The 22,600-nt window shown below is 43.1% G+C and overlaps 1 protein-coding gene across 6 annotated transcripts in view; it reads right to left on the bottom strand.

The window, feature by feature from the left end:
• eml4 (EMAP like 4) overlaps window positions 1-22,600 on the bottom strand; it is a 108,008-nt gene that overhangs the window by 32,056 nt on the left and 53,352 nt on the right. For all 6 annotated transcript variants that reach the window (XM_031823399.1, XM_031823402.1, XM_031823401.1 and 3 more), the window contains exon 2: window positions 3,251-3,433. In XM_031823399.1, the coding sequence (XP_031679259.1) occupies window positions 3,251-3,433 (183 nt within the window). The remainder of the gene's footprint in view (window positions 1-3,250; window positions 3,434-22,600) is intronic.

Raw genomic sequence — 22,600 nt, forward strand, 5'->3', positions numbered from 1 at the left:
CCAGAGCCCTGCAAAATGACCTCCAGCAGGCCACAAATGTGAATGTGTCTGCTCAAACGGTCAGAAACAGACTCTATGAGGGTGGTATGAGGGCCCGACGTCCACAGGTGGGGGTTGTGCTTACAGCCCAACACCGTGCAGGACGCTTGGCATTTTCCAGAGAACACCAAGATTGGCAAATTCGCCACTGGCGCCCTGTGCTCTTCACAGATGAAAGCAGGTTCACACTGAGCACATGTGACAGACGTGACAGAGTCTGAAGACGCCGTGGAGAACGTTCTGATGCCTGCAACATCCTCCAGCATGACCGGTTTGGCGGTGGGTGTGGGGTGGCATTTCTTTGGGGGGCCGCACAGCCCTCCATGTGCTCGCCAGAGGTAGCCTGACTGCCATTAGGTACCAAGATGAGCTCCTCAGACCCCTTGTGAGACCATATGCTGGTGCAGTTGGCCCTGGGTTCCTCCTAATGCAAGACAATGCTAGACTGTGGCTGGAGTGTGGCTGGAGTGTGTCAGCAGTTCCTTACAAGAGGAAGGCATTGATGCTATGGACTGGCCCGCCCGTTCCCCAGACCTGAATCCAATTGAGCACATCTGGGACATCATGTCTCGCTCCATTCACCAATGCCACGTTGCACCACAGACTGTCCAGGAGTTGGCGGATGCTTTAGTCCAGGTCTGGGAGGAGATCCCTCAGGAGACCATCCGCCACCTCATCAGTAGCATGCCCAGGCGTTGTAGGGAGGTCATACAGGCACGTGGAGGCCACACACACTACTGAGCCTCATTTTGACTTGTTTTAAGGACATTACATCAAAGTTGGATCAGCCTGCAGTGTGGTTTTCCACTTTAATTTTGAGTGTGACTCCAAACCCAGACCTCCATGGGTTGATACATTTGATTTCCATTGATAATTTTTGTGATTTTGTTGTCAGCACATTCAACTATGTAAAGAAAAAAGTATTTAATAAGAATATTTCATTCATTCAGATCTAGGACGTGTTATTTTAGTGTTCCCTTTATTTTTTTGAGCAGTGTATATATGTACTATTCCTGATTAGTATCAGTAAGTTGATAAATATCTGCAAGAGTATACCAGTTTAACTGTATTTATCAACTTCGATAAGGTCTTTTAGATAGATGTTCACCACGGGCAACAATAACTGGCGACTCATTTTCTGGCAAATCGTTTTCAGACAAAATATGTTCAACTCCACTAACCACTGCATTTAGCCTCATTAAAGTCCTTTAACGGGTTTTGGGAGAAAAAAAATGGTTGCCGCGTTCAAATATGGCCGCACTGTACTCACCACTGTACTCGCCACTGTACTCGCCACTGTACCCGCCACTGTACCCGCCACTGTACTCGCCACTGTACCCGCCACTGTACCCGCCACTGTACTCGCCACTGTACCCGACACTGTACTCACACTATACCCACCACTGTACCCGCCACTATACTCGCCACTGTACCCGCCACAATACTCGCCACTGTACCCGCCACTGTACTCGCCACTGTACTCGCCACTGTACCCGCCACTGTACCCGCCACTATACTCGCCATTCTACCCGCCACTGTACTCGCCACTGTGTCATCCTGTGAACCCCATCAATGCTGCTCGCAGCCTTATTTATGAAAGACATTCTCTTCATGGTGACATATCCTGAATAGGTAGAGAAATGGGGACAGGATCTCTTTATCAAGGAGCCATGGCTTCCCAGCCAAGACACTTCCCGAAGAGAGAGACTTCCACATGATCGTACAGTAATTGGTTTCATTAGGGAAAGTGAAATGTCAGGACAAGGCTGCCCAGTCACCACACACACAGATAATGTTAGACTTCCCACAATTAGGTGCACGCACGTGCATGAGCGTGGCCAGAAACACATACACGGGCTCGCACACACACGGGCGCGCCCACGCACACGGGCGCGCCCACACACATGGGCACCCACACACACGGACACACACACACGGACACACACACACACACAAGGAGCACACACACGGGCGCACACACACACAAGGAGCACACACACGGGCGCACACACACACGGGCGCGCACACACACACACGGGCGCACACACACACACAAGGAGCGCACACACACACAAGGAGCACACACACACAAGGAGCACACACACACAGGGAGCGCACACACACACGAGCACGTGAACACACACACACACACACATAGGCCCGGGAGACAGATGGTCTTATTGTGTGCAGATGGACAGCTCTGGAGTCAGTTAGCCAGGCTACGGGTGAGTGGGTGGTGGTTATTACTGAAGCGTGATTACAGAACCCAGACGCTCGCCAATGACTCTGGGCACGACACATTTTCTCCCTCTCCTTGTCCCCCTCTCTCTCTGAGAATGTAATCATTTTCTCTGCCTCTATCTGAGAGTGCATTCAATCTCCCTCTGTCTTTCTCTCTTGCCCAGCCGGGGAATGATATTCCTGACAGGGACAGCCACAGGAATTCCCTCCCCCTACTGCTGGCCAGGCATATGAGCCTCTACTTTGTCACTGAGCTCAGAGAGAACCTCAGTTGGTTATAGTGTGGGAGAATGGAGCGGTATCGATTCCCCGTGGACAGATTTCATTCACAGTGAGAGACTGGATTGTGATGATGTTCCTATGTTAGACTGTGATTGAATTGAGTGTGTCCGCACATGTTGTGAAGGTGTGTGAAGGTAAAATAAGCACGTTACTTGCTGTGCCTCTCTGGTAGACGGTATTAACCGTGGCATAGCAACACTCCAAACGGGCCCTTCCGCGAGCCCCAAGCACGCGCTCACACACACACATGCATAGGCCTGCACAGCTGCGATCTGAATGGAAACGTTTTGCACCGGGGGTCAATGTCGGAGTGAAACTGTTAACAGATCCAGGTTCTGGCTCCGCTGCTGAACTTCCTTTGTGTAAACACAAGCGGAGGAATACAAGATAGCCGACTCTCACGACTACAACCTGGCGAAGAAATCCAAAGGAAATGGGGCTAAACGAGCCTTTGGGAAAGTGGAGATCAATGGAATGTACAGTGCTAGATCACAGGTACGGTAAGTTGTACAGAAGCGAGTGCCGGTGGATTTGACAGTGCGTGATCAGCTTATGGTGGAGAGATGATGTTTAAAACTGTCCCGTTGTAGGGTTTCTAGAGGGTTTCAAACATGTAGAATCGGTGACAGTGATGGCGACTGATGGTTTCGGTGAGAGTTCAGGGATGGGGTCTGAGGTGACTGACTACCTTTGGTGCTGGTCTGTTTTTTGGCGGTGGCGGCCGTGTCCTCGGAGAGCGCCAGGCGTCGCAGCACGTCGGCCAGCGCCGCCTTCATCACGGCGATCTCATCCTCCTGCTGTTGGACGCGCAGCTCCAACGATGACAGACGATCCTGCACGTCAGATGCACTCGCTGCCGAAATACTGTCATCTACACACACAGAGAGAGAGAGAGAGAGAGAGAGAGAGAGAGAGAGAGAGAGAGAGAGAGAGAGAGACAGAGAGAGAGAGAGAGAGACAGAGAGAGACAGAGAGACAGAGAGAGACAGAGAGAGAGAGAGAGGAGACTGGGTTAGATACTGTAGACAACAAACATTTAGACATCCACCCAGGAAAGAGACCCACGCCCGCCAACACAGAGAAGCATGAACATTAGGGCTGGGACGATACCAGTATCACCCAAAAAATTCTATGGCAAAAATGGAAACATGAAGCAGGCCAAACTCATTGGTCCTTTAAAAACCTGCTGTATTTAAAATATTGCGTGCTATTGTTTGGAAAATAAACAAATGTGACTCTGGATGACAGACAACATAATAATGTTTGTTTCCAACATTAGGGCTGTTTTCCTAATCAAGTTAAATCCGCTTCGTGTTTTGCTTCCTTGACACGACACTAACGAGCATTAAGATACTGGTATGTATATATGCACCAAACACACACAGGCTGTGATAAGACTTCCATGGGTGAACAGGAGTGTTTCACTGTATATATAGGTCTACAGTCGCAAACTGGTGACTTCCCCAAGACCCTATTGTGAAACAGTATGGGAAGTGAGAAAGAGAGTAAAATACAGGCATGATACCGTAAGCAATGGAACCTACTGGACTCTGATGTCTTACTGGACAGTGGGGGGGGGGCTCTACCTCTAAATACAGGGCACATGTTCAACTGCTCAAAGTATTTGCGGGTTGGGGCTGCTGCCAAGCCTAGCTGTGGTTCAGGGCCTGATTGCTGGACTGGATGGGGGTAATTTGGCAGTGGAGAGAGTGAGGGGGCCTCAAAGCCAATGTTGGCCTGTTAAAGGGGTGCTGACAACCCCCCGCCCCCCCACCCCCTTTCCCCAGAAGACCCCCATTAGAGGAGTTTGAACCCCCTTCCCACATGACACAAAAAACAAACATCAGACACACTCACAATTTAAGAGTGGTAAAGACAAAACAGATACGGTCATAATAGTTCAGAGCAAACTATTAACAAGTTAAACATATTTCTGTCTAACAGCTCAAGCCACGAGAGCACTTAACCCTGAACTCAAAAGTGGATTATGTTTGTGGCACTAACAGATCAAGGTAACTTTATCTGTAAGCCCAGAGCACTGTTTCTGGCCAACAAAGGTAATGTTTTTTTATATTGTGGCTGTAAGGAAATGCCTCACCCCTTGACTATGTGCAGAGACTGATAGTAATATGGCACATGCCTGCGCACGTAAACAAGCCTGTGCAAGCACACAGTCAAGGGGTGAGGCATTTCCTTCCAGCACCGAGAGGTCAGTGAGGGCAGAGGTGGTGAGGCAGTGCCTGATAGCATGCCCCGGATGGCTGGGCAGCAGTAGACCGGAGGGAGGGAGGGGGAGTGAGAGAGAGCGCACAGGGGAAGACTTAACCCACCACTCTCTCACTCTCTCCCTAAGCGCACACACACACACACACACACCACAAACAACACCACACTACAGAACAATGGGCCTCTGTACACTGAGGAGACCGGAGCCAGGAAAACTAGCCCAGCACAGAACCAATCTACTTCTACAGGGAACGTAAATCAAACACAAAGCCATCAAATAGACAAAGCCAGGGAAATTAGCTTAGAAAGGATAACTCTGCCACTTTTAAAATTTGGGTTGTGATTATTTGGTATTTTATTAGGATCTGTTTACGAAAGCAGCAGCTACTGTTCCTGGGATCCACGCAAAGCATTAAACATGACAAAATGTCGAATATTAATAGATAAGAACAGCTCAAGGACAGAACTGCAACAATTTAAAAGAAGAAGAAGTGAAGCACTCGTAGCCAACGTGTCGAAAGCGTTCTACAGGCATACTGACCAACGTTGACTCCAATGCTTCCCAGTCGTGTCAAGTTGGCCAGATGTCCTTTGGGTGGTGGACCATTCTTGATACACACAGAAAACTGTTGAGCGTGAAAAACACAGCAGCATTGGAAGTTCTTAATACACTCGTCTGGCACCTACTACCATACCCCAGTTCAAAATCACTTCAATCTTTTGTCTTGCCCATTCACCCTCAGAAATGCACACACACACAATCCATGTCTCAATTGTCTCAAGGCTTTAAAATCCTTCTTTAACCTGTCTCCTCCCCTTCATCGATACTGACTGAAGTGGATTTAAGAGGTGACATCAATACGGGACCATAGCTTTCACGTGGATTCACCTGATCAGACTATACATTGGAAAGAGCGGGTGTTCCTAATGTGTTGTACACTCAGTGTACCTTTAGATGAAGCTTTGTCTGGGCTTGATAGCCAACTCAGCTGCAGGCTAACTAGGCTGAGCATTGCATCATGGGAGACTAAATACACCCCTTGGAATCAAATGATGCTGCAGAAGAGGACAATAGAGACGTTTCGGCAACACTTTTACTTGACACCCAGCGTCTTAACACGGTCATAACCATGTCATAACAGCTGACATAAGCTGTCATAATATGGTGATAATACTGTCACGAAACATATTTAGACATTTATCATTGTAATTGTGCACACAATGATGTGAGACATGCACCTGCCCCAATGCTCTGTTTCGGATGACTGGGATGAATGCAGGAGCATATTTAGCGGGCAGGACAAGACACCATCTTTGTGACTGATGACCGACATAAGGGCATGTACGTACGTAGGTCTATCTGGCTTATATGATCAGGATGGTCATGATGCTTCTCGACAGTGTCATAAAGTGTATTTTCTACAAGTTGTTTCAAACATGATGAAATGTGACTGTAAAGAATTCATTACAACAACAACAAAGGACTTAAGGAACTAAAGGAAACCTCTTGGCAGGGAAAAAAACACATTTGAATAAATGTGGGTTTTGAGATGTCATCATCACCAGCCATAAAAATAATACAACAGGTTGGTCGTGACAGTGTTATGACACATGACATGGTTATGACCGTGTCATGACAGTGTTATGACGCTGGGTGTCACATCATGTGTTACCGAACGTTTCAAAATGACAAAAACAAGGAATCGTGCGGCATGACTAACAAAAACAATGTGTATCGCATCTTACAGTTGTGCACATATACTAACAGCATAATAACTGGCTAGAACGTGTTTTTAATTGTCCCTTAGAAGCCTTAGTACATAACTGTCAATCAACTGACTGTCAGACAGAGCCGCCACCCACCAGAACGCCCAACTCAGGGAGTCCAATCAATACACAGACTCCGGATGTAGTGACCCGAAGCAAGCAGGTGCCCAGACTCAAACGCGCACACACACGGTTGTGATAAGAGTTCAGTGGGCGAACCCTAGGCACAGAGGAGCTTTGTCTGTCTCTCTCTCTCGCTTTCTCTCTCGCGGTCTTGTCTGATAATTAAAACACGTGGCCCTCTCTCCTCGGGTCTCTTGTAATACACAGTGACATGCACATAAAGGACAGACAGTGGTGACTTACAGACAGCAGGCCTCAGTGTTGGCTGCTTGCAGTGTGAACGGCTTTGCCTGCATAACACAGGACATAATAAATCAGAGTTACTGAATCACTGCTTAGATGTGACACAGGGCTGCGGGGAGCAGCCAGAGGGTTCTGAGGGTCTGTGAGATTGTAGGCTACAGTGCATTCTCTAGCCTTCCTTTGATACTGACTCCTGACTTTGATGTGAAACGAAAGCATGCACTAAAGCATGTACTACAGCATGTACTACAGCATGTACTACAGCATGTACTACAGCATGTACTACAGCACTGAGCAGGTGGCCCACAACCACACATAGAGAGGGAAACAACCCCCTTAGCATACACACAACAAAAAAACAGACAGGTTGTTCTAGCAACATCATTGGGGGGGGGGGGGGGTGTTTGAAATTCTTTTTTACATTTGAAATCCCAAACCATTTTTTAGAAAATCATGATGAAAGTGGCCATTGTAGCCCCATTTTAGACCTATACATGTCTACTGTGAGACATAATGATCTATTAATCGTACATGATACAGACAACATCTTGGTGTCATTATACTACCTATAGTGTGATTCTGAAATACATTTTTCACAATTATTTATTCATTTACATTCATTAAAAGTACCCTTTTTGATTTGGTTCATTTTAAGAGGTAGAGTATATTGCTCCAAACAGTATACACTACAAGTACATAACGTTTCCAGAGTGGACTCTCTACTAATTCTAATGGTATGATACATGTTATGAGTACCACCAACACACTGAATGGGAAAATGGATTCAAAGGAAACTCCCTCTGCTGGTGACTTCCTGAATGTGCAATCTTAAAGGAGGGCTGTGATTGTTTAATAACAGGTAATGTCAATTTCTATGTATAAAATGGGTCATATCATTAAAAGGACCAGAGAGCCCAACTGGAAATTTGACATGTTTGGAAGAGTATATTGTTACAAACAATATGTCTAAATATAAGCAAAATCAAAAAGGATAGTTTTTATATATTCATATTTTTAATGCTGAATAAATGAATGTGAACATTTGTTTTTCAGAATCTATACATAGTCCATATGTGTGGTTCACAGATCATAGGGTCTTACAGGAGGCATGTATAAAAACCACCTAAAATGGGTAATTTCATCATGATTTACCACCCAAAAATGGTGATGCAAAAAGCAAGTTAAACATCCTTCCTCTAAATGAAGTTCCTATGTGAGAATTGCCAGAACAATTTGAGATAGCAAACATATTTTTCACTCCCACTGGCATGGAATCGCCCTACACCCAGACTCTGTTGTCAATCACTGACATCTTGTAAATAACGAAACACCACAGTTACACTGTCACGGTCGTTGAAAGAAGTAGACCAAAGCGCAGCATGGTGAGCGTACATATTCCTTTTTTATTAGGATGACGCAGAAAAAAACAATAAACAATACAAAAACAACCGTGAAGCTTAAGGGCTATGCGCCACAAACAAAGTTAACAACCCACAAAGACAGGTGGGAAAAAGGGCTGCCTAAGTATGGTTCCCAATCAGAGACAACAATAGACAGCTGTCCTTGATTGAGAACCATACCCGGCCAAAACAAAGAAATACAAAACATAGAAAATAGAACATAGAATGCCCACCCCACATCGCACCCTGACCTAACCAAATAGAGAAATAAAACAGCTCTCTAAGGTCAGGGCGTGACATACACCAATACCTTTATCACATATATTTATAGATCAAAGACACAAACTAGAAATGCAAGACAAAAAAGGGAGAGAAGTGCCTTGTTGGCTAACTAACCGGATACAAGAAGCAACATATCAGTCACACAGAGTTCACAGTGATGAAACCATGAGTTCATTTGTCCTCCCTGACTCTGCTCTTTTGTTTCTTTTGCCTCAATTTCCCCTCAGCTAAGTCTAGCTACAATAATGTAATCTTATCATAACTCTCCACAGCTTGACGAAATGCTCCCTTGAGAAAAGAACACAGTAGAGCTGCACTCTGCAAGGCAACGTTCAGGTGCATGAGTAAGTCAGTGTGTGTGGGGAGGTTCTGTGACTACGGTACTTGGATTTGTGTAATAGAATATAAAAATCAGACAAGAAGTGGCATTCAGTTACTGTTCGATTGAATGTTAGAATGGGAAAAACGAGTGACCTAAGCGACTGAGCGTTTTATGATCGTCGGTGTCAGGCGCACCAGTTCCAGTATCTCAGAAATGTCTGGCCTTGTGTGCTTTTCACGCACAACAGTGTCCAGGGTTTACCAAGAATGGTGCAACAAACAACAAATATCCAGTCAGTGGCAGTCCTGTGGGCGAAAAAAGCTCGTTGGTGAGAGGTCGAAGGAGAATGGCAAGAATCGTGCAAGCCAACAGGCGGGCCACAAACAGTGAAATAATAGCACCGTACAACAGTGGTGTGCAGAACAGCATCTTAGAACTCACAACTCATAAGTCCCTCTCATGGATGGGCTATTTGCAGCAGACAACCACACCGGGTTCCACTCTTATCAGCTAAAAACAAGCGGCTCCAGTGGGCACGAGTTCACCGATACTGGACAATTGAGGAGAGGAAAAATATTGCCTGGTCCGATGAATCCCGGTTCCTGTTGCGTCATGCTGATAGTAGAGTAAGGATTTGGCGTAAGCAGCATTAGTTCTTGGCTCCATCCTGCCTGGTGTCAGCCGTACAGACTGGTGGAGGTGGTGTAATGATGTGGGGAATGTTTTCCTAGCACACGTTAGGTCCCTTGATACCAATTGAGCAAAGTTTCCATGCCCCGAAGAATTCAGGTTGTTCTGGAGGCAAAGGGGGGTCCCGGTACTAGACGGTGTACCTAATAAACTGTGTTTATATGTAATACAATAGGGTAGAACTGGGTGATAACTTGCCTTAATTAGTTTGATAACGTTTATATATAACTATACGTTTATAACATTAAAAGTGCACTACAGTTTTGATTTATTTATTATCCTTTAAACCAATACAACTAGGGTTAGGCAGTCTATTGTATGTAACCGTATCCCAGGGTATATTTGAAATACTCTTGGTATGATTTTCCAATACCGTAAATAAAATAACTTGTGCACTATGTAATAGATAAAGCAGTTCGCGTTCATTATTTCGCCTGTTAGATCATTTTTCATTGTAAAGTTTACTGGTACTGGTTACCCAAAACAGCTGTTTAAGGCATTTGTTTACAAAGAAACATAACGAGCAAAACAGGAGCATAGCGAGGTGAGTCACTCCTGCGTCAGCGAAACTTAACTCTAGAACCGCCATAGGACAACAGCCACTGACGTTCGATTTTGTAAATAAAAAAAATCTGCCCAAAAATATGAAAAAAGGTATGTCCTGGCTTTTCATAAAATGTTTGTATTTTACATTGCTCATTTGTCAGATAAAAAAAACAGAAAAGTATTTAAAGCCTTTTTACAGCTTTTCTTTCACAACTATTCCGAACGTAACCCGCTAAGACAATGTGCTGCAGGACGTTGGTACCCAGCCAGATGCTAATACGTCTCTCTGTCCTCACTGAGTGAATGAAAATGAATGGGCAATAATTGTGTCCCTTACTTCATAACTGAATTTAGTGACAATATTAAGCCTGTCAGTTGTCAGATTGTACATGAAGAATTGGGCACATCTTGTAATTGACAGATGCCGGGAAAGGAGAATCACATTATCAAATCCTCCTTCAGAGTCACATGCAGGTAAAACATTTTGAATTCTTTATATTATCAGAAGGAGCATATTCTGCCGTTTCTATGACACTTATCTTTGTCAAATAAAAGGTGCAGCTCTATTTCCAAGAATAACCGTGCTGTACATGCATTCAGCACAACTGTGAAATGCAACTTTTAAATTGAAACATTACCTGTTTGCAAAGATGTCAGTCAGCTAGAGATGATGTGCAGGAGCTTGCAGGGATAAGTAGTTTTGGATGTCTACTTTGATGCTAATTAGCATTTTCGAATCTGAGAGTAAATAAAGATGAATATATTGATAAAAGTCACCTTTTCTTAGAGAGTTTTACACAGTTATCAAAATGTCACGCCAGAGTAAGCCTGCACGAATCACAGCCCATATTTTAAGTGTTTCTAAAATCCCCTATGGGAAAAATGAATTGTGGAAAAACAATTGGAACAATTTCCCTGTTTGACCTCTAGGTTTTATATGTATTATGACTCATACTGTGGAAGTCTATACAGTGTATGATACAAATCAACAAATTACTGTTTTATATCTTGTCACGAATATACAGTATTTCCACTAATATTTCTTCAAGGAATTCATCCTTTTCAATTGTTCATGCACAAATAAAGTTGATCAAATGGATTACACGGTAATGTTTTTATTGGGAATCGAAAATAGGCTATTAGGCAATTGTTTTCTCTAGGACTTCGTAGAATTATACAAAACATATCCTTGACTCTATCTAAACAAATAACTATTATTTTTATTCATATTTCTTCAAGCAATTAATCCTTTACAAAAGTTGATGCACTATTTATCAACTGCTGGTGCTTATGATTGCTCACCTTGCGGGTTGACATGCATCGGATGCATATGCTAAAGGAAAACGCCCAGAAACATTCTGCAGCGGGTACTCATAGGCTGAAAGGCCAAGCGGTTCTAGTGTTTAGTGAGGTGATCAAGTTACACGTGTATGAAATTCACTAGGCTACTAATGTTTGCCAGCTATATATATATACACACACACAACTATACTGTTGAAGTTGGAAATTTACATACACCTTAGCCAAATACATTTACAATAGTTTTAGTTTTTTACAATTCCTGATGTTTTATCCTAGTAAAATTCCCGGTCTTAGGTCAGTTAGGAACACCACTTTATTTTAAGAATGTGAAATGTCAGAATAATAGTAGAGAGAATGATTGATCACAGCTTTTTTTTCTTTCATCACATTCCCAGTGGGTTTACCTAGACTAAATTAGTATTTGGTAGCATTACATTTAAATTGTTTAACTTGGGTCAAATGTTTCGGGTAGCCTTCCACAAGCTTCCCACAATAAATAAGCTCATTCCTCCTGACAGAGCTGTAACTAAGTCAGGTTTGTAGGCCTCCTTGCTCGCACACATTTTTTCAGTTCTGCCCACAAATCTTCTATAGGCTTGAGGTCAGGACTTTGTGATGGCCACTTCAATACCTTGACTTGGTTGTCCTTAAGCCATTTTGCCACAACTTTGGAAGTATGCTTGGGGTCATTGTCCATTTGGAAGAACCATTTGCAACCAAGCCTTAACTTCCTGACTGATGTCTTGAGATGTTGCTTCAATATATCCACATAATTGTCCTCCCTCATGAAGACATCTATTTTGTGAAGTGCACCAGTCCCTCCTGCAGCAAAGCACCCCCAACAACATGATGCTGCCCCCCCCCCCCCCCCTCCCCCATGCTTCACGTTGGGATGGTGTTCTTCGGCTTGCAAGCCTCCCCCTTTTCCTCCAAACATAACGATGGTCATTATGGTCAAACAGTTCTATTTTTGTTTCATCAGACCAGAGGACATTTCTCTAAAAAGTACGATCTTTGTCCCCATGTGCAGTTGCAAACCTTAGTCTGGATTTTTTATGGCGGTTTTGGAGCTGTGGCTTCTTCCTTGCTGAGCGGCCTTTCAGGTTATGTTGATATAGGACTCATTTTACTGTGGATGTAGATACTTTTGTACCCGTTTCCAGCATCTTCACAAGGTCTTTTGATGTTTTTCTGGGATTGATTTTCACTTTTCACACCAAAGTACGTTAATCTCTAGGAGAGAGAACACATCTCCTTCCTGACTGGTATGACGGCTGCGTGGTCCCATGGTGTCTATACTTGCGTACTATTGTTTGTACTGATGAACGTGGTACCTTCAGGTGTTTGGAAATTGCTCCCAAGGAAGAACCAGACTTGTGGAGGTCTACACATTTTTTCCTGGGCTGAGCTGGGCTGGGCTGATTTATTTTGATTTTCCCATGATGTCAAGCAAATAGGCACTGAGTTTGGATGTAGGCCTTGTAATACATCCACAGGTACACCTCCAATTGACTCAAATTATGTCAATTAGCCTATCAGAAGCTTCTAAATCCATGACATCATTTTCTGGAATTTTCCAAGCTGTTTAAAAGGCACAGTCAATTTAGTGTATGTAAACTTCTGACCCACTAGAATTGCGATACAGTGAATTCTGTCTGTAAACAATTGTTGGAAAAATTACTTGTGTCATGCACAAAGTAGATGTCCTAACCGACTTTCCAAAACTATAGTCTGTTAACAAGACATTTGTGGAGTGGTTGAAAAACCCTAAGCACTACTAGTTTGATGATTGTAACCATCAATTGTTCCATAAACAGTCACCCATATTAGCAAACGTATTTAATTTCAAACATAACAATTCCTCTAGTATAGGCTACTGCAAAATGCCTGTGATATGTGATTGGTATGGTCGGTGTTGATTCATTTTGGTTTATCGTCCCAGCTGTAAAGTATATATAAATACAATTTTAAGAAATACAATGTATAGGATGGGCTGAATTTGTATTCATTGATACAGAAAGGTTTTAAGGCCCTGTGTGAACCCCCAGCCTAGGCTCGGAAGGAGGAAACCCTGAGAATTACACAGGAAGAGATATGGTGAAAGAGGCCGGATGTGAATGGTGATATCCTTCTCAGTAATAGATGCCACAATTTACCGTGTAACCCACTCCAGCAGATAACACACTTGTTGTTATCATTAGAGCATTGCAAAAACTCTAAAGACTGATTAGAGGATAAGTAGATTATTACCCAACACCCTGACAAAACATATCGTAGAGAAAATGTACAATTCAAAACCTGACTCCTCTGGCAACTATCCTGTTGTAGTCTGTGTGTTGAGGACACATTTAGTGTTCTCAAGTCATGTGAAAGTAATAACTGAGTAATAAGCACATGAGAAGTGAGTAATTGCACTTCCGAATATCTTTGTGAAAGTTTTCTATGGGATGATATGCTCAATGTGTGGGTGTGGAAAGTTGTTGGACTAGAGTTGGACTAGAGTTGGACTAGAGAGAACAGATGCTGCTAAAGGACAAGGACACTAGCTGGGACCTGCTGGAAGTGACATCACAAAGGAAGTGAGGACACACAGGAAGTGAGATCACACAGGCTAGAGAAAGAAGGAGAAGAGTGAAGCAATCAGCAGTCTGAAATAATGATTTCTTAAGAAGGAGCATAATCACAAAACACACATCCTGTCAAACAGGAAGCAACACTATACAATTAATCAGAGTTGTTTTGGTTTGAACACTGAATGGCTGCTCGAATGGTTGGTGTTGACACTAACAACCAACCAGGCTCTTCCCAATGCTTGCCTCATTACTGATGCCTTCCTCAACTACAGTAGACGGCTATGTTTCCAGACATGCTCCAGGGCCCATATTCAAAAACTGTAGGAGTGCTGATCTAGGATCAGGCCCCAACCCCCGACCATATAATCGTATTGATAATTAACTAAAATGCTAAACTTATCCTATATCAGCATTTATAAACTGAGACACTTCATGAACACGGGCTTATGAATATGATCTCCCTCTAACTGAGTAAGCCTGTATTTATCCATGTTAGCCCCATTGACCGGAGGTTTAATACAGCCCAACACTTCACCCAGGAGGTCATCATCTCCAGTGAAGGTCTTACTGGGAAGACTGGTTCCGGTTGGCTTCAGCTGCACATACTGACTTTGCAGGGCAAATGTGTTAAAAGACTCATGCATTCACACATGAGAACACACAGGAGCCATTTCAGGCTTATTTCCTGTCCTCACACACTCTGGAGGCCTGGTTAATCAGATTTATTACAGCAACTCCCTCCATCAATACTTAATCACCATTACTGATGCCCGGTCTGTAGTATCTAATCCTGTTAATGAACAAAGACACACTCTCTCTCACACACACACATACACACACCAAGGAGAGGCAATAGGAGTGTTTTTAAAAAATACAAAAATATTTAACCTTTACTTAACTAGGCAAGTCAGTTAAGAACAAATTCTTATTTACAATAATGGCCTACTGGGGAACAGTGGGTTAACTGCCTTGTTCAGGGGCAAAACGACAGATTTTTACCTTGTCAGCTTGGGGATTTGATCCAGCAACCGTTCAGTTACTGGCCCAACGCTCTAGCCACTAGGCTACCTGCCCCCCAGCCGGCCAAACCCTCCCCTAACCCGGACAACACTGGTCCAATTGTGAGCCGCCCTATATGACTCCCGATCACGGCCGGTTGTGATACAGCCCGGGATCGAACCCAGGTCTGTAGTGACGCCTCCATTACTGCGATGGAATGCCTTAGGCCACTGCGCCACTCTGGAGGCCTTGTGTGAAAGCATAGTATCATGTGTAATGTACTGATGTATGACCCCAGTCTTTGACAGTATATAGTATCACACTAAGCGAAAAAGACGCATGCAAAAACACAGACAAGTTAGCACGCACGTACATACGTACACACACATTTAAGTCTGAGGTTTTAGCCTCCATAATGAAATGTGGAGCACAGCCATGCCTTGACAAGGTATATCATCACTCTCCTCTCATCTCTCACTCTCCTGCACTTAGTCTCTTTCTTTAAGCCTTGCCACTTGCTCTCTCACACTCCTCATGTTTGGATGGTATCCATTGATGACATACATTTATGTACAGTGATCATTTTTGCACACTAACTCAATGCTATGTGTATGAGCAAACAAACAAAAAAACATCTGTCTGCCATTTTATGAATGTATTTTTGCTGGGTGTGCATCAATGAACTGTATGGGCAAGTACAGTGCCTTCAGAAAGTATTCAAACCCCTTGACTTTTTTCAAATGTTGTTATGTTACAGCCTTATTATAAAATGTATTAAAAAGTTGTTTTCCCCTTCATCAATTTACACACAATACCCCTTAATGACAAAGCAAAAACAGGTTTTTGGAACAAGAAATATCACATTTATGTAATTATTCAGACTCTTTACTCAGTACTTTGTTGAAGCACCTTTGGCAGCAATTACAGCCTCGAGTCTTCTTTGGTATGACGCTACAAGTTTGGCACACCTATATTTGGGGAGTTTCTCCCATTCTTCTCTGCAGATCCTCTCAAGCTGTCAGGTTGGATGGGGAGCGTCGCTGAACAACTATTTTCAGGTCTTTCCAGAGATGTTCGATCGGGTTCAAGTCCGGGCTCTGGCTGGGCCACTCAAGGACATTCAGAGTCTTGTCCAGAAGCCACTCCGGTGTTGTCTTGGCTGTGTGCTTAGGGTCATTGTCCTGTCAGAAGGTAAACCATCACACCAGTCTGAAGTTCTGTGCACTCTGGAGCAAGTTTTCATCAAGGATCTCTCTGTAATTTGCACCGTTCATCTTTGCCTCGATCCTGACTAGTCTGCCAGTCCATGCCGCTGAATAACACCCCGACAGCATGATGCTGCCACCACCATGCTTCACCGTAAGGATGTTGCCAGGTTTCGTCCAGACGTGACGATTGACATTCAGACCAAAGAGTTTAATCTTGGTTTCATCAGACCAGAGAATCTTGTTTCTCATGGTCTGAGTCATTTAGGTGCCTTTTGGCAAACTCCAAGCGGGCTGTCATGTGCCTTTTACTGAGGAGTGGCTTCCGTCTGGCCACTCTCCCATAAAGGCCTGATTGGTGGAGTGCTGCAGAGTGTGTTGCAGTAGTGCTGCATCGTTGTCCTTCTAGAAGGTTCTCCCATCTCACAGAGGAACTCTGGAACTCTGTCAGAGTGACCATCAGGTTCTTGATCACCTCTCCGATTGCTCAGTTTGGCCGGGAAGCCAGCTCTAGGAAGTCTTCTTCCATTGAAGAATGATGGAGGCCATTGTGTTCTTGGGGACCTTCCGTGCTGCAGACATTTTTTGGTACCCTTCCCCAGATCTGTGCCTCAACACAATCCTGTCTCAGAGCTATACGGACAATTCCTTCGACCTCATGGCTTGGTTTTTGCTCTGACATGCACTGTCAATTGTGGGAGCTTATATAGACAGGTATGTGCCTCATGTCCAATCAATGGAATTTACTACAGGTGGACTCCAATTAAGTTATAGAAATACCTCAAGGATATTCAATGGAAATAGGATGCACCTGAGCTAAATTGAGTCTCATAGCAAAGGGTCTGAATACTTAGGTGTCTGTTTTTTTCTTTTAATACATTTGCAAAGATTTCTAAAAACCTGTTTCACTTTGTCAATATGGGGTATTGTGTGTAGATTGCTGAGGATAATAAAATATATATATATTTTAGAGTAAGGCTGTAACGTTACAAAATGTGGAAAAAGTGAAGGGGTCTGCACACAACAGTGTATATGTACAAGAGTGTGTGTGTATAAGTGCCATATGAATCGTAATGGTGCTCAGATTCCTGCGGGCTGCTCGTAGGGGCTTTAAATTGTTTTCTGCATGAGGCGACATGTTTGTTGTAAGACATTAGGCTGTGCGGCCAGGCCAAGTGTGTGTGTGGGGAGAGGGGGGGGGGGGAGCGAGAGAGCGAGAGAGCAAGAGAGAGAGAGAGAGAGAGAGAGAGGGAGAGCGAGCGAGAGAGAGTGACAGAAGCAGGGATCTGATGATGGATGAGATTGGATTAGCAGAGAGAAGCTGCGCACACAGCCCAGCACTCAACTGTAATGTACAACTCTATCACTGTAATACACACTGTGTTACTAAAGACACACGTTACAGCCTTGTCAAAGGACACTGTACATTCACTATGCACCTACATACTTCACGGCTCGATCAGAAAATTCTATACACTCGCTAGTCACTATAAACACACACTTTATAGCTCTTTCAGTTCACAAACACAAAACACACACTGGAGAAAGAACTGTAAAGCTCGAATCAGGCCATCTGTGAATGCTCTCAGAGTGGTGATTCTCCCAGATGGCAGAGAGCCTAACACACAGCACCTCCTGCTCTATTAAACCCTAACTCTTATACACCACACAGATACATAGTGTGTGTGTGTGTACACGTCTATAGATCTGTATCTGCATGTAGTGTATATATATGTCAGAACATATGTCTGCCTATTAGTATGCATGTGTAAATCTGTGTGTATGATATAGAGTGAGAGCGGAGAAGAGAGAAAGACAGAGGTAAAGTTTGTATCTGTAATTGTTGACTGCCTTTGTTTTCTCCTGCCTCTCGCTCACTCAACACCACTATTTTTCTTTCATTTCTTTTTGTTTCTCTTTAATTTGAGGGTGTGTTCTTTGAAGAAAGGCGGCATGGGGGGGGTACGAAGAGAGAGAGAGCGAGAGTGTGTGAGAGAGAGTGAGAGAGAGTGTGAGAGACATAATTTGCCCAAATGAAGTGTTCTAACATCTCCCACAGCCCTAAAGGCATCCACATGCTTCCAAATCCAAAACATTTCGGAACAGTTTGTGCATATATTACAACTTTTTGTGCCGTTTTTGTTCGTTTTGGTCGTTCGGCAGTTTGTTTTAGGACTGTTCGTGCACACAAAATGTTTTCTTGAGGCACGCCGAAGTCTGTAGCTGAAGTCTACACTAGGGATGCACGATATATCGGTGAACATATCGGAATCGGACGATATTAGCTAAAAATGCCAATGTCGGCATCGGCCCGATGTCTAGTTTAATGGCGATGTGCAAAACCGATGTCAAAGCTGACGTGCATACCTATATAATGTAGGTAGATGCAGCATTCCTAACCTAGCCCACAATGTCTGCTGTGAGGATCGAGCAGTCAACAAGTCGAGCAGTCATTTGAAAGAGTAAGTCAATTTCAGCCAGACAACTCAAAGGTCGAAATCCATTAACGCCAAGATAATGGAATTCATTGCCCTTGACAATCAACCGTTCTTTGTCATGGGTGATGTTGGCTTTCGCCGACTGGTAGAGCAACAGTACACACGTGCGAGTGTACCAAGTGCGCTATTCTTCAAATGTTTCCCTACCGGAGTTACACAGTAATAGTGTCACTGCTATTAGCTTCACGACTGCCATTTGGACCAGCGATATCAGCCCCATGAGCATGCTGAGTCTGACAGCACAGTGAGTCGTCGAGGATTTTGTACTGAGGAAAGTTGTATTTCATGCTCATAAATGTGCTGGTTGTCATACTGCTGCTTCCATTTCAATGGCATTTGAGAGCATGTTTGAAACTTGGAAACATGAACACACTAGCTAGCTCCATTCGAACAACTGACTCTAGAAATAAGCTCATCAACTGCGCCTGCAGCAGACGTGACACCCTCTGTCATGGCATTGAAACGCCTGCTCCACAAAACTGCCGACACAGGCTGTGCACAAGCGATTCGGTGGCATTCTCTTTACTGTGTCACCACCATGCTCGACACTAGGTACAAGGACGGCTACTTCGATGCAGACAAAAAACAGGGTTTACGTGAAATGTTACATACACAGCTGGATCAGATGGAAACGGACACAGTGCACCAAGGAAGAGGCCACGGACAGACAGAGATGACACTTCACTGCTTGACATGTATGATGAATTCCTGGTTGAGAATGAAACGACTGAACAAATGAACAACAAAACAGCACAGCAAGTGAAAGAAATAGGTTTTGATTATGTTTTACTGGTAACAGGGACATACGTAAATGCCAACAAAATAACTTTTTGGTCAGTGTGGTGTGGTGTGGTGTAGTAGAGGTCGACCGATTATGATACCGATTATTGCAGGACCAAAAAAAAGCAGATACCGATTAAATCGGCAGATATTTATATATTTGTAATAATGACAATTACAACAATACTGAATGAACAATGAACCCTTATTTTAACTTAGTATAATACATAAATAAAATCTATTTAGTCTCAAATAAATAATGAAACATGTTCAGTTTGGTTTAAATAATGCAAAAACACAGTGTTGGAGAAGAAAGTAAAAGTGCAATATGTGCCATGTAAAAAAGCTAACGTTTAAGTTCCTTGCTCAGAACATGAGAACATATGAAAGCTGGTGGTTCCATTTAACATGAGTCTTCAACATTCCCAGGTAAGAAGTTTTAGGTTGTAGTTATTATAGGAATTATAGACTATTTCTCTCTATTTGTATTTCATATACCTTTGACTATTGGATGTTCTTATAGGGACTTTAGTATTGCCAGTGTAACAGTATAGCTTCCGTCCCTCTCCTCGCCCATACCTCGCCCCTAAATCAACAACAGCCATACTCGAAGCATCGTTACCCCAAGAGCAAGGGGAATAACTATTCCACATCTCAGAGCGAGTGATGTTTCAAACGCTATTAGCGCGCACCCCGCTAACTAGCTGGCCATTTCACATCGGTTACACCAGCCTAGTCTCGGGAGTTGATAGGCTTGAAGTCATAAACAGCGCAATGCTTGAAGCAAAACGAAGAGCTGCTGGCAAAACGCACGAAAGTGCTATTTGAATGAAGGCTTACGAGCCTGCTGGTGCCTACTATCGCTCAGTCAGACTGCTCTATCAAATCATAGACTTAATTATAACAAAATAACACACAGAAATACGAGCCTTAGGTCATTAATATGGTCGAATCCAGAAACTATCATCTCAAAAACAAGACGTTTATTCTTTCAGTGAAATACGGAACCGTTCCGTATTTTATCTAACGGGTAAGTCTAAATATTCCTGTTACATTGCACAACCTTCAATGTTATGTCATAATTCCGTAAAAATCTGGCAAATTAGGCGGCCCAAACTGTTGCATATACCCTGACTCTGCGTGCAATGAACACAAGAGAAGTGACACAATTTCATCTGGTTAATATTGCCTGCTAACCTGGATTTCTTTTAGCTAAATATGCAGGTTTAAAAATATATACTTCTGTGTATTGATTTTAAGAAAGACATTGACATAACCTGAAAAGGCATCGACAAAATCTGAAAAGCCGCTCAGCAAGGAAGAAGCCACTGCTCCAAAACCGCCATAAAAAAAGCCAGACTACGGTTAGCAACTGCACATGGGGAAGTTAAGGCTTGGTCCCAAATGGGTCTTCTAAATGGACAATGACCCCAAGCATACTTCCAAAGTTGTGGCAAAATGGCTTAAGGACAACAAAGTCAAGGTATTGGAGTGGCCATCACAAAGCCGTGACCTCAATCCTAGAGAAAATTTGTGGGCAGAACTGAATAAGTGTGTGCGAGCAATGAGGCCTACAAACCTGACTCAGTTACACCAGCTCTGTCAGGAGGAATGGGCCAAAATTCACCCAACTTATTGTGGGAAGCTTGCGGAAGGCTACCCGAAATGTTTGACCCAAGTTAAACAATTTAAAAGCAATTCTACCAAATACTAATTGAGTGTATGTAAACTTCTGACCCACTGGGAATGTGATGGGGGAAAAAAGCTGAAATTAATCATTCTCTCTACTATTATTCTAACATTTCACATTCTTAAAGTAAAGTGTTGATCCTAACTGACCTAAGACAGGGAATTTTTACTTGGTTTAAATGTCAGGAATTGTGACAAACTGAGTTTAAATGTATTTGGCTCAGGTGTATGTAAAACTTCCGACTTCAACTGTATATATACAGTAACATTCAAAAGTTTTATAACACCCAATCATTCAAGGGTTTTTCCCTTATTGTCACTATTTTATACATTGTAGAATAATAGCGAAGACATCAAAACTATGAAATAACACATGGAATCATGTAGTCTTAAACAAATCAAAATATATTTTATATCTGAGATTCTTCAAAGTAGCCACCCTTTGTCTTGATGACAGCTTTGCTGGTTACTACATGGTTTCATTTGTTATTTCATAGTGTTGATGTTTTCACTATTATTCTACAATGTAGAAAATAGTTTTTTTTAAATAAAGAAAAACCCTTAAATGGGTAGGTGTCTGAAATTCTTCATGTAAAAAAAAATAAAAATGGATGTAACAAATACGGATTGTGACTTTAAGTCTATCAGAAGTGTGCAAGTTTGAGCATGTGTCCATTAGGACTATTGATTTTATCAGCATGAATTAGATTGAGAAATAAAAGCCCTGCTTTTATTTCATAGGATGGGATCCGCACTACGCAGCTGTTGAAGAGCGCATTTTACACTGGCTGTCCACTGGTTTTAAAAACAACGATTGATAGGCAGCTTAAACTTCTTGAATTCAACCATTGGGTTCAAATACACATTTAGATTTGTGAACAGCCATCCACAACAACCACAATCCGCAAATAGCTAAATGAGAGAGCAGCAGTGTGATTCACATCAATGCGCTAAGTAGATATCAATAACAACTGATTGCCGTAGACTACATCACTGCTGTTATCCTTACTTCCAAGCGTTTATTCAAGTTGGATCGTCTTTGGATGCCGACACCATTGGAAGACATAGCTTGGACTGTAGCCTAAAAAAGCCTATTTATTTCTGCTCTTTCACACGATCCATCAAGCACATTTGGTGTGTCATCATAGTGGTCTCTGACTTGTGGTCAGACTCGCTGAGGTGGAACAAACTTAAACTTGCACCTTTTTTCCAATGCTGATTGAACGCCATTGAGAAAACACCCTTTCTGAATTTAAAATGTAATCCTCGAAGTAATTATCTAGTTTTTCAAAAGTATCTAATCTGATTACGATATTTTTTCGCTGGTAACGGATTACAGTTACCGCTTTCTTGTAATCCCTTACATGTAATCCATTACTCCACAACCCCGGAC

This window comes from Oncorhynchus kisutch, linkage group LG4, assembly GCF_002021735.2.
Source record: "Oncorhynchus kisutch isolate 150728-3 linkage group LG4, Okis_V2, whole genome shotgun sequence".
Classification (NCBI taxonomy): Eukaryota; Metazoa; Chordata; class Actinopteri; order Salmoniformes; family Salmonidae; genus Oncorhynchus; species Oncorhynchus kisutch.